General features: G+C 33.0%; 2 protein-coding genes across 3 annotated transcripts; both read right to left on the reverse strand.

Annotated features, from left to right (window-relative positions):
• Positions 1-642: 642 nt before the first annotated feature.
• LOC111496552 (probable WRKY transcription factor 57) lies at positions 643-4,312 on the reverse strand. 2 transcript variants are annotated; one of them, XM_023147031.1, is made up of 4 exons: positions 3,782-4,312; positions 2,426-2,572; positions 1,213-1,607; positions 643-865 (listed from the first exon to the last, which is right to left on the reverse strand). In XM_023147031.1, the coding sequence occupies exons 1-3, from the start codon at positions 4,117-4,119 to the stop codon at positions 1,235-1,237; spliced, it is 858 nt and encodes a 285-aa protein (XP_023002799.1). In that variant the 5' UTR covers positions 4,120-4,312; the 3' UTR covers positions 643-865; positions 1,213-1,234. The 2 variants fall into 2 exon arrangements, with proteins under 2 accessions (XP_023002799.1, XP_023002798.1); XM_023147030.1 differs by lacking the exon at positions 643-865 and having other exon boundaries at positions 967-1,607; positions 3,782-4,311.
• A 4,234-nt stretch (positions 4,313-8,546) lies between these two features.
• Positions 8,547-12,187, reverse strand: LOC111496549 (beta-glucosidase 40-like). The gene is made up of 13 exons (XM_023147021.1): positions 12,041-12,187; positions 11,731-11,797; positions 11,288-11,346; positions 11,121-11,196; positions 10,958-11,029; positions 10,388-10,475; positions 10,064-10,319; positions 9,817-9,932; positions 9,516-9,739; positions 9,367-9,398; positions 9,181-9,283; positions 8,997-9,105; positions 8,547-8,898 (listed from the first exon to the last, which is right to left on the reverse strand). Exons 1-13 carry the CDS (start codon positions 12,185-12,187, stop codon positions 8,727-8,729), a joined length of 1,521 nt encoding a protein of 506 aa, XP_023002789.1. The 3' UTR covers positions 8,547-8,726.
• Between the last annotated feature and the right edge of the window lie 708 nt (positions 12,188-12,895).

A 12,895-nucleotide genomic window follows, 5' to 3' on the forward strand; every position in this document is an offset into this window, starting at 1 on the left:
CCCCCCCCCCCCCCCGACATACTCAAAGAATAAGAAATAAGTCATAACGGACGTCAAAGCCGAGCTTAACTCACAATAAGTAACATGATCTCAGTAACCCGAAAAACAAAAACATAAATTATAAAGTAAAACAAAACAAAAAAAAGAGGAAAAAAAGGGAGTAACTTAGGAATGGAACAGTGAAAGTAACTTAGGAATGAAGAAACATTAATTTAATAATGAAAATAATTACTTTTTTTTTTTTAAGGGGAAAAAAAGGGTTTCATGCAACAGCTAACCCTAAGGGTTTCTGTTCCTTTCAGTTAACAAAGCATAAGGCTGTAAGATTTGGCTTTGTTTTGTTCTTTTAATGAAGCTTTTTCTTAAAGGAAACTGAGTTCTACTGACTTTGTCTTTCTGTTTTTTACGGCACTTGGAAGCACAGTAAAATTTATTCACTGTTTATAACACCATAAGTCGCTGTTTTTCATGATCAAGATTTACTCCCAAGGTAACTTCATGGAAATTTTAACCTTACAGGAAGATTTAGGGTAGTGGGTGATCTCAAAACATGGAATATAATACATAACCGAGTTGTATTCCATGTTTTTACACCGATTTTTAATGTGTTCGGTAACATATTTAGAATCTTAAAAATAAAATTCCTAAATTATTTGTTCGACTGCCACACATTATGCTTACTTATTTAGTTTACCTTCACCACACAATATATTCATTACTATCGGTTATATCTATATCTATACATAATAAGAGAATCCTCCAATTGTGACCCAGAGAGGTCACAGAGCCATTCAACATTTAGAGTTTAGTGGATGAACCTCTGCCTTGGGCTAGGGTGTGATTAACGACCAAACAAACCCTGATCCTGCATCCATAGAGGATCGTCATCGACCAACTGGAATGGTTGCAAGGTGGTCTAATAGACTCGAGAAAAGAAATGAAACAAAATTTGATCCTTAAACAACATTTGATTCAATTTTCAATGCATCCATACATGGTAGAGGAACCCAATGAGTTAAATCTAAAACAAGACAAAAGAAAAATAGGCGACAACAAGCAACAACCTTTCTGATTTGTACAAGTTCAAGCAAAATGAGCTTATCAATAATTTCAAAACATACACTCTCCTCCAAAAGCAGCATCTCAATAATTTCAATCAAAAAAATAAGTTAAATAGTATTTAGAGATGAGGTTAGTGCAGGGACTTCATACCACAAATTGGGCTGCTAGTGGGTCATCTTCTACGCATGCCTGGCGCCACAACATCGCCTAGTAAGCCCTCATCCGAAGCCACTTGGGGTGAAGAATTTGTAGGCTCTTCTTGGGACGGTGCCACTGATGGCAAGTTGGGAGGAGCATTTGGAGGGCTAATTGTGGGCGGTGGGTGAGGATCAGGGTAAAAGAACTGAGCCTGAGCCATATGAGGGGAAAATTGAGTCCCAAAAGCAGCTTCATGACCCAAGTTGAGTCCTCCTCCACGAGGGAATCCAACGGTGTGATGACAGTGTTGGCCTTCGTAAGTTGTAATCACAACCGTTGGATCTTCAGACGAGCGTTCTACCCTTTTCTTCACGGTGCATTTGCTGTTGGTGCACCTATAATAACTCCTGGGAATAAATTAAGAGCTAATTATGCGACAACACAAAGAAAAGACATCTGTCTTTCCATATATTATCGTTTCTTTTTGCTTTTGTTGTTTTGAAACAGAGATGTGGAAGCGAACACATAAAATCAAGCTTTTTAACTTTTGTCTCACCTTCTCTCAATGATTATGAGGAGAGCAAAAAAAGAAAGAAATCTGGGTTTGAATGTATTATATCAATATAAGTGTCGTGTCGTGTCGTGCTGCTAGGTAAAGCGGTGGAGTGATGCCACTCCAATAGTCGAAAGCATCACTCGCTTACACTCTAACCCGAGTTAATAGGTTTCATATTAGTGTTTGATTCTTAAAACATGATTGGAGAGCCTCTAAAATAGTATCTTAGGGTTTCATTGGGATTGTATTATGTTTGTACTTTTGTCAATATCATCATGCTAACGAAAAATATTATAATATACTTTTTATAGTCTTTTTTGTAAAAAAATTTATACTGACTATAATGAACGAGTATGAAAATATAGCTTATATATATTTCTATGCAGAGATATTCTTCCATAATTCTTATAGAATAAATAACGAATACCAAATATTATAGATATTATTGAATTGTACATTTTTTATGCACCTAACCCTACGTATAAACCCTTCTTTTTCGATATTTCAATATACAGTGGTAATGATGGAGATTCAAACCTTCAATCGATAAGTTGTTACCCTAATCGTGTGAATATATAATTTATATATGAGAAAATGGGTAGAAAGTGAATGTAAATTGAGAAATAAACCTAAAATTATTGAGAAATAGGGTAATATATGGATACAAACCTGGGAAATGGACTATTTTTGACAGCCTTTTGTCCATATTTCCTCCAACGGTAGCCATCTTCAAGATGATCCACTTCGCTTTTGGTCATGAATGCAAATCGTGGCTGCCGGATTCGCTTTTGCCCCTTCTTTTTTACCTTATTCCGCCTACAAAATATTTCACCTACAAATTTATAAAGTAAAAGCAAAATCTTGAAAATCAAACCAATCTTACATTTCTCAATTTCTCAGATCAATTGCTTCGAAACCGTCAAAAAAAAAATCGAACCATACTATATCTAAGCAAGTTCATAAACATTAAAACATTATAAATTCGACGGGCTAGAGATTCGAACTCTCACCTCCACGTGGAAGCAACGAGTTAAATATCAATTTAATTTTGGAAAAGGAAAGCCAAGGTGCATTGCATTAAGCAGAAAAAAATAGCACAAGAAACCATAATTCATTGATTATGATGTAATAAGACAAGAGCAAACGATCAATCATTTCAAAGGAACATCAAAGAATTAGGTAATGACAGACCCATTATGGACCAGAAAATTTAAAACAAAAATAAATAAAACAATACATTTTTTCTCAGCATCATAAATTTTAAGTATATGCATTAAAATTAAATAAATAAATATACACATGCGATATTACATGAATGAAAAGCACATCGAACAAATAACGCCAACCATCCAAATTTTTAATAAATAATAATCAATCCGGGAGAATTATTCTTCGTTAATTTGATTCAGAATAAATATATAGAAAGAAAGAAAAAAAAAAAAAAAAAAAAAAAAAAAAAACCCTTGGGGGTTTATGCTTTTAAAATTTGATTTTTCCTCCGATTATTTTTTTTTTAAATATTTTAATCGGAATTAATTATTTGAGATTTTCATTTAACGAAGTGAAGAAAAAGAAATAGGGATAAGGAAATGGCATTCCCGCCGCAATAACGGCGATGTTGGAGGACTAGTTTTTCTAGAAACTGCAAAACGGTCCCTATATTTTCATGCATTTATACTTGTTGGCCCCTGCTTTCACCGAATTTACGAAACTACCTCCCCAAGTTGGAGAATGGATTCAAACGCAGAGTTCTTGCACTATCTCCCCCAATTTTCGCGTTCTCTTTTCCAATCGGAACCTAACAATACAACAAAGCAAGAACTAGAAAAACCTCACGAATTCGAATACGGTTCTTAAAATTTTACCAATAATCGGAAACGAACCTTCGATTTTTCGTTTTTAAAAAGAGAGAAAAATCAGAAGTTAATCGCCATTAAAGTTGCAGAATCGGAACACGATGATGAAATATGAAGTATGAAGAATGAAGCATGAAGAGATCGTTTAATTGATCGGAACGAAACTCACGGAATCTCAGGCTGTTTCTCTGGCAGCTCTCCGCTCGAGCTCGAAGACAATGAAGGATTGGAGGCAAGCGGAACAGGAACGTCAGGGCTCTGTAGACTGCCGGTGGAGGTTCCGGCAAAATCGGCGTTGTCATCGGTGGCGATCTGGTCGGAGTCGAGAAATCGGGAAGGCTGAACTTCATCGGAGTCGAAATTCCATCCGAATTCAGTGAGGATAGAGGTTTCTCTATCGCCGGAGAGAAGGTAATCAGCGTCGACGGAGGCAGAGGCGAGTGAAGAGCTGGTCCAATTAGAGGAGGAATCGTTGGTGGAGAAGTTCGGCGGAGGATCGCGGTCCATAATCGAAGCGGAAGGAGGTGAAATTGGAGGAGAGAGAGAGAGAAAGAGGAAGAAATTAGGGTTTGCAGAACAGAAGGAAATGGCGAGAAAGGTACGTTGAGAAATGGAAAGGACGCGTAGTTTCTGAACTTTTTGAAAGGTTTTTTAGAAAGCTATGTCGCGTCAAAATGCAGTTCGAGAGAGATGATAGAAGGGAAGATAACCAGAAATTAAATAAAAAAATAATTTATTAATATTTTTTAAATTTTAAATTAATTACAAAAATGGGCGTCAACTTCTCAGCTCGTACGGGAGGCTGGTATTTAAGCATGGAACCGGGGACAACGAGGGGGGCGTGGGACCCACGCGCATCAATGGAAATTATAAAAGCTCTTTAATTACTTTATTTGGCTTCATTTAAAATACCTACGTGGAAATATTAATATTAATATTAATATTAATAAATAAAAATTGTTGATAAAAATTGTTGATACCGATTGATGCCACGATGTCGACACATTGCCGACTCGTAGAAAAAAGTTTAAAGGCTACTCGTCTCCTATAAAGCATCTAATACGACTTTTGATTCTACTCGTTTGTTGCTCGTTTTGATACTAATTAAACCAATTTAAGCATCTTAGCTTACTTCGGGAATAACTATAATTACACCTTCAATTTTGAACTTTGTATTGGTATAATCATAGTTACCCTACGGCGTAAATTCGATATATTATTGAATATTTTTGAATAATAAAAATTACTTTTAAATAAATTAATATATTTAGGTGAGCTATATTCAAATTGGTATATATCCGTCTAAAAGAAAAAATAATAAATTTTAAAAAAATAGAAGCTTATACCATCTAAATATATATATACACATGGAAGAGAATTTGTCCCCAACCTTATTTTATTTTATTTTTCCCTTTAGAGGTTATGTCGCATTTAATTATATTATTATATGGTACAACTTTATATTAAAATAGCTCAAAATTATTATTAGTAATTAACTCATTCATAGTACAAACATTAAAAGATATAATATATGAAACTATATTGAATATTTTCTTGATCTAAAATATTTTAAAAATCAATCACTTATCTTAACTAATATATATATATATATATATAAGGTTTCAAAAATAAAATTTTAATTATTTGGGTTTTAAAATTTGAAATTAATTTATAATTGAATTTTAAATAAAAATTAATATATATTAAAATTTGTTAGGTGAATTTCAACTAATATAAACTCTATTCGAGAATTATTGAGAAACTAATTTCAAACTCTACGAACTAATTAAATTATATATCTAAAAATTCATAACGTGTAATTTTTAAAAGTTTAGGGATTAAATAGAAATTATAATGAAAATGGGTGGGACCAATCAAACATTAATGCACAGAAAGCATAGGATTTATAGAGCTATTAACGAGTGGTTGAAAAATTATTATGGGTTTGTTTTGGGGTTATTATCGTAATTATAATTATTTCATTATTGAAACTGTTCAAAATTAAATAAAATTTATTTATCTTTGGGCCACCAATAGAACTTTTTTAATTATTTTTCCTTTTTATTTTCTCTTAAATAAAATAAAGTAACGCACCCTAATAAAACGTCCTTATATTAAAAATTAATAATAATAATAATAGCTTTTTTTTTTTTTTGTTAAAATGACTATATTTATTTATTTATTTCTTTCTTTCTTAGTATTTTAAAATTCTCAATAACGTCTATCAGCTAAAATTTTGTTTAAACCTTTTGTAAGAGAATGTTAATACATAAATTAATAATTTAATGGGAAATTTACCCTAGGTTAAAAATGTTTTACCATTTTTAATAAAAATTAACTATTAAAAATTTATTCGAAAGGAATATAAGGATGGAGAAGGGTTTCTTGTTCTTACTCTGCTCCGTGAACATCTCTACTATGTAGTCGATCCTACGTGGCACTACATGGGTACTGGTTAAGAAAATAATCCTTATTTTTAGATTAAATGTAGGGTGTATTTTAAGTAAATCTTTGATAAATTTTAAATTTAATATAAATTTGAAATAGGCAACTTCAACGATAACTTAGGGTAGGTTTTTAATAATTTGATAGTGGTTGGGTTGGGAGTTAGTGTCCCCCAATTTAATGCCCTAACCCTAAGCATATATTTAATTAAGCCATTAAATTACTTATGGCAACCCATTATATATATTATATATATTATATACTATGCTCTATGTGTCTATTTTCCATCTTTTTATTGCAAATTTATGATTTTTTAACGATATTTATACCAAACATTTTTTTGGGATTTTAAACCAAATTTAATTCATCGGGATAGTTTATATAGTATTAGTCGTTATACATGTTGTTATAAATTGGTTTATTTATTTATTAGGTAATATTATGAATAACAAAGTTGGTGAAATTTGACTTGGGGTTTTACTTTAATACCCTTTTGTATATCTAAATTAGGATGAAGGGGCAAGGGTATGAAAGTAATTTGAATATCTAAATTTGGAAATTTATACTCAAGGGAATAACAATATAGTAATAATTGAACGAAGGCATTGTGATCACGTGCTTGTTTTTTGGAGGGAATATTAGAAAGAGGAGAGAGAGAAGGATAGAGAAAGGGGAACTAATGAGAATCTTTATTTTTATTATTATTATTATTTTCTTTATTTCTTTTTAATTAATAAGCTAACTTGATTCTAAAGCAAGAATGTCATTTTCACTCCCACGCCCCTCCACATTTGCCTTTTACATTACCACCCCAACCAACTCTTCCACTATTTTTTTTTTTTTCTTATTTTCTAACCGACAGATGGTAATGTGAGATTCTATATAGGTCGAAGACGAGAACGAAACATTATTTATAAAGAAGTGAAAATTTCTTTATAATTGACGTGTTTTAAAATCGTGAGGCTGCGATACGTAATAGACCAAAACAAACAACATTTACTAGCGGTGGACTTGAGCTATTACAAATGGTATCAGAGTCAAACATCGAGCAATGTGCCAGCGAGGACGTTGAGCCCCAAGGGAGGTGGACGGTGGGATCTCACATTGGTTGAGGAAGAGAACGAAACATTTCTATAAGGTGTGGAAACCTTTCCAAAATTGTGGGACTGATAGCGATATGTAATTATTTTATCTCACAAAAATTACCATAAGCTACCTAGGAGTTGACATTTATGTTAAATTTTGTTTTTACTTTTGATGGGGGCCTAAAGCCACTCAAGGACTCTTTAATAAAATAAAAATTAATTTTGTTAAATAATAATAAATTCAATGACACGTGTTGGATAATAAGCACTGCCCCACATTGTCAATTCAAGAGATTTTGAAGATTTCAACTTTTTGGTAAGTGGAGGGATAGGATAGACAATGCCGATTGACTGTCGGTGTAAATTTAGTCTCTAAACATTCAACGTTTTAACTTTTTATAGATGAAATTGGATTATAATAACAACTTCAAGTTGCAAAATAATAATAATAATAATAATAAAAACAATAAATAAGAGTCAAATAGGTAAATGATGTATAACACGAGACAAAAAGCAAGCCTAAACACAAAAGTGACCGAGACATCGAGCAAAGAAGAAGAGGAAGAGTCTGCAAAACCCTAAAAGGGTATATAAATCATTTTATTTTATATTTTTTAAAATTTGGGATTATACAATTTTTAAAGTTTAAGAACAAAATAGACCCAAAACGTTTCAGCCTAAACTCATAATTAAACCTACTACTACTACTACTAATAATAATAATAATAACAATAATAGTTTAACTAATCAATCAACCAAATCTAATATCGTAATTAGATATTTGATTATACAAGTGTTGCACTTTAATTAAAGAGGGACATTAGTCCTAAATTATTTTAGTCTTAATAAATTAGCTAATGGGGGGCCAAAATAAAGACACATTTTTTGTGAAAAGAAAAAAAATGTTGCTTTCGTAAGCATGAATAATTATTATCAAAATAAAAACATTTCTACGGTTGAAAGGTCAATATATTTAGTATACCTCAACACTTACCAATGAAGAATATGTAAATGGGCTTTTTTATGGGCTTTATAAGTTGGGCCAAGTCCAATATCATAGAATAACTGCCCTCATATGGTTAAAAAAATTCAAATGGATTTTTCAAAATAATAATAATAGAAAAAAAAAAAAAGGTTTTTATTATTAAAAAATAATTTTGTTTGTCTGTAAGGACCATCCCGAAAAAATGGTAGGCCAAAAGATAAAGTCAAATCACGAAACTTTGAATATAGGTTAGAGTGGATGAATGGGACGTTGGTGCATGGACCCACCACCCACAAAATCAAAATGACAATAATACCCTTCGATCGACATGGACTTTTTCCTCGAATTATTTATTTTAAAATTTTAAAGCTAAGAAATGAAGAGGAAATGGAAAATGAACTTCCTCTAACAAGTTTCAATTCTCAAGAGGGCAACCTTTTCCATTTATTTGGATTATATATTATTTAACAAATATCTTATTATTTGCGCAATAATGTTAAATATAGCTTTGCACGATAAGATAATGTATCAAATGACAACAAAAACAAAGACAAAAGCATGAAACTGTGGGCTAACCTTCTTTTAAGATTCTCTGAGTTCTAAGAAGCCAAGAAATTCTTGAACCATTGAACCGAGTCCTTGGGGTATCTCTTCAGCTTGTCCTTGTAATCAACATAGTAAAGGCCAAACCTTGAAGTGAAACCAGCAGACCACTCCCAATTATCCAACAGAGACCAAGCAAAGTACCCTTTCACATTGCACCCATCTTCCCTACAGCCCACACAACCAGATTTTGCATCTCAGAAAACCACACAACTAAAATTGCCATTCACATTTGACACTGATGAACAAGAACATGAAGAACTCACTTGATGGCAGCTAGAAGGTTTGTTAAGTAGCCATTGTGGTATCTGATCCTTTTCTCATCCTTTAATGCTTCTTTGATCGGTTTAGATCGGTCGTTCGGATCGTCCATCCCTGTTATAATCCCGACAATAGCGAGTTAGATCTTTACTTTTTCGCAAAAGTTCTGTGTTTCGAGCTGTGTTTTACCATTTTCAGTGATGATCACTAGTGGATTTCCATAGTTGTTCTTGATGTAATTCATCAAACTTCGCATCCCACTAGGAACTATGTATAACCATATAGAATTTGCCTGAAAGTTCATAAACAAAAAAACTGAGTTACTTGTGTTTTTGTCTTCTGATTTTGTCAAACATTAGAGCAGCAGCACCCTACCCTTTCTGCAATGGTTTTCAGCCCTTTGAATGCTGCATAAACAAGAACAGAACCAATGAAGAGAATTTAAGAAGGGAAAACTTCAAATTTGATTCAGATATGTCTAAATTATTCAAAAGAGATGATGTTTATATATTAAGGATTCTTACGAACTGTGAAGGCACCAGAATCAGCAATGCTGTCATTCAGAACAACACCAATAATGTTTGTGCTGTTGTGATAAGCGTAAAATGTGGTGTAGTGATTTATGCCAACGAAATCCAGAGATCCTTTCACTAAAGCCGACTCCGACGCGGAAAACGTCGGTAGCCGCCCTCCAACTCTGCTTCTCATGGAGCTTGGATATTCACCAAATATCAACGGATTGAGAAACCTGAAAGTGAATGAACTTAAATCACAACATGATCTCCAATTTGGTGAACCCGAAAACAGATTGTTTAAAGAAATCACCATCCGAGCTGAAAATCTTGAGCTCTTTGGGTTGCTTGAATGTCATCGGTGGAATTCGTACCTGGTACGAACCAGATAACATCAAGCGAGATCCCAATCACTCCTCCCTGGCTCTTCTGCAAAAATCCCCAAATCTCACACCATTTATCATAATATTCCACAATCTCAAACGAAATAAAACCACAAACAGACAGAATACCATCTAAGCGATACGAATTTCAATAAAAGCCTCATTCAGGATTCTTACCTGGTACTTTCTCCTGTAAATATCGGAGACAGCGGCGTGCGATAGGAGAAGATTGTGCGCAACAATGTAAGGCTCGGTTGCAGAGTTGCCATTCCGACACTTGAGATGGAGAAGAATGGAGCAGCGGCCCGGCGCATGAAGGCCGATGTCGTAACCCTGTGTAGCGAAGGTATGCGGTTCATTGAACGTAATCCAATTCTTCACTCGATCGCCAAACTTCTGAAAGCACGTCTCGGCGAAAACCGCGAAATCTTGTCTGCAAATTTGAAAGGCGGGAATTGAAATGGAGGAATGAAGAATTAGGGTTAGGGTTTAGGGATTTACATGATTTGGGGGCTGAGCCAGCCAGTGTATCTGTCTTCTAAGGCTTGAGGAAGGTCCCAATGATAGAGAGTGACATAGGGTTCGATTCCTGGTTCAACAAACAGTCAGGAGTCAGGAGTTGAAGAACAACCTAGGTTTATTATTATTATTATTATTATTTGTTAGATGATGAAATAATACTCTGTTCATTGCTGTGAGGCCTTTTCGGGAAGCTCAAAGTAAAGTGGACAATATCATACCATTGTGAAGAGTCGTGTTCATCTAACATTATATCAGACTCATGCCCTAAATTTAGTCGTGCCAATAGATTGATAAATCCACAACAAATGTCGAATAAGACTCTTCTTTATTCAAGGGGAGTTAATGTTGAACATGGGATCAGAGGCGTGAACATGGGATCAGAGGCGTACTTTGTTCAAGGGGGGTTAATGGGAATGATCATGAATCTATAATCAAAGAATACTCTCTCTATTAGTGCAGTTTATAATCAAAGAATACTCTCTCTATTAGTGCGGCTTATAATCAAAGAATACTCATCATTATTGCAAGGTCATGACAGCTTATACTTACCTTGAGCTAACAGAGCATTAATGAAATCGTTGTAATGATCGACTCCAGCTTGATTGATCTCTCCGCTTCCATCTTACGAAACAAAAGTATGTCATGTATTATTTTTTTAATTAAGAAGTCGAAAGTTGTAATTTTACTATTATGACCTTAAAAAAAATATTACTTGTAAAAATCCGAGACCAGGCAATGGAGAATCGGTAGGCGTCCATACCCATATCCTTCATAAGTTTAATGTCTTCCTGTTTCCATTTTATTATTATTATTAATTTAATTTCGTTTTTTTTTCTTCTTCTTCTCAATAATTGATATTAAAGTTATAAATATTGTTACCGGATACCGGTGGTACTGGTCCACTGCATCATCGGCATTACTAGAATCAATCACCTTCCCTGCATCATTTCATTATTCACAATATTACTAAAAAGAAAACCTTAATTAATTAATTTATTTATTTCATTTTTAAATTTTAAATTGCATTTTTAATGTGATAGTTGAATTCTTATTTTCATTAATAAGTACACAAAAAAAAATAATGTAATATAAAAATATATCGTATTAATTAAATAAAAAAAATACTATATATTTTAATTTGGTAAAATATGACTTTTATTAAATACTAAATTAATTCAATTCAACACCATCTAACCATTAAAAAATAATAATAATAATAATAATAAAAGGTAAATATATTTAGCCTTTTTATTTTATTTATTTATTTTTCACATTTTCTTTAAAAATACCAAAATAACAATAATAATAATAATAATAATTACCAAATGAATGGGAAAATGTGTCCCAAATTGTAAGTCCTCTTCCGCCCTCCTTGATAGCTCCTTCATACTGTGAACCATAATTGATAAATACTCTACGTGGTTTGGTATTACACACTATTTATAATTATTCATTTAAAAAATTTTAATTTATAAATATCAATTTTCTTTTATTGAAACCAATATTAACATCCAAATAATTCATAAATTAGGAAGATAAAGATAAAGTTTAATTTATTATTAATTTTTATTTTTTTTTTAAGAAAAAACTTGTAAGAGTTGCAATGGTTTTGTTAGAATAAAAGAACGGAACCTGAAAAGCAGAGGAGGCCGTTCCGAAAACAAATTCGCTCGGAAAACCGCTTCTGGAAATCTGCGCCGAACAGATCTGAATCCCTAACACCGCCATCACCACCGCCACGCCGATGCCTACGGCGGCGCCTCTTCCTCCGGCCACCATAGCGCAGAAACAGAAGAGAAAAAAGAGGAGTGGTTTCGGAATTCGAATCGGAAGTGGAGTGAGTTTGAGGAAATCGAATCGGTAGTGACGGTGGTGGAGACGGCGGCGATGGTGACAAAATGGCGTTGAAGGAATCGCCTACTTTATAAGAGTTGGGAACGACATTGGCCTCATGGGGAAATCCAACTCGGGAGAGGTCGCCCAGTTCACACTCCCTTTGAAATTTTAATCATATATGGCAATTTTTTTAATTTTCTATTTTTTCTTTCCATTTTTGCACCTCGGCCACCACGTATTATATTTTTAGATGAATTTTCAAATTATTATAATATTATATTTAAAATAATGACGTATTTACCCTGTCAATATTATTCACCTTTGCTTTCATTAGCTTTACAAGTCGGGTAGGATTCTGGTAATATTATTGTTAGCCTTTGGTAAATATTTCTAAATTAAAAAAAAAGAATATTAAATTAAAAAATCCACATATTTAAATATATTCTTTTCCGCTTAATCCAAACCAACATCCTAATTATGTCACATCACGCGTTTTTTCGTCCAACATTCTAACAAATTTCAATTTTTAAAGGTAATTATGACACGTTTATGAAATCCAAAGATAATATTAAAATTATAAAAAAGAATATTTTTTTAATTTGGTTAATTGAACGAGTTAATTATCATGGTCTAGAATTGGGTTATACAAAT

Source organism: Cucurbita maxima, unplaced genomic scaffold, assembly GCF_002738345.1.
Source record: "Cucurbita maxima cultivar Rimu unplaced genomic scaffold, Cmax_1.0 Cma_Scf00022, whole genome shotgun sequence".
Lineage (NCBI taxonomy): Eukaryota > Viridiplantae > Streptophyta > Magnoliopsida > Cucurbitales > Cucurbitaceae > Cucurbita > Cucurbita maxima.

Coding starts and splice junctions, on each gene's coding strand:
- LOC111496552 (XM_023147031.1), bottom strand. CDS start 4,119: ATGGACCGCGATCCTCCGCCGAACTTCTCCACCAACGATTCCTCCTCT. Junction 2,573..3,781: donor GAGAAACAGCCTGAGATTCC/GTGAGTTTCGTT, acceptor AATATTTTGTAG/GCGGAATAAGGTAAAAAAGA. Junction 1,608..2,425: donor AAAAATAGTCCATTTCCCAG/GTTTGTATCCAT, acceptor ATTTATTCCCAG/GAGTTATTATAGGTGCACCA.
- LOC111496549 (XM_023147021.1), bottom strand. CDS start 12,187: ATGGTGGCCGGAGGAAGAGGCGCCGCCGTAGGCATCGGCGTGGCGGTG. Junction 11,030..11,120: donor CTGGTCTCGGATTTTTACAA/GTAATATTTTTT, acceptor TTGTTTCGTAAG/ATGGAAGCGGAGAGATCAAT. Junction 9,106..9,180: donor AGTGATCATCACTGAAAATG/GTAAAACACAGC, acceptor GGATTATAACAG/GGATGGACGATCCGAACGAC.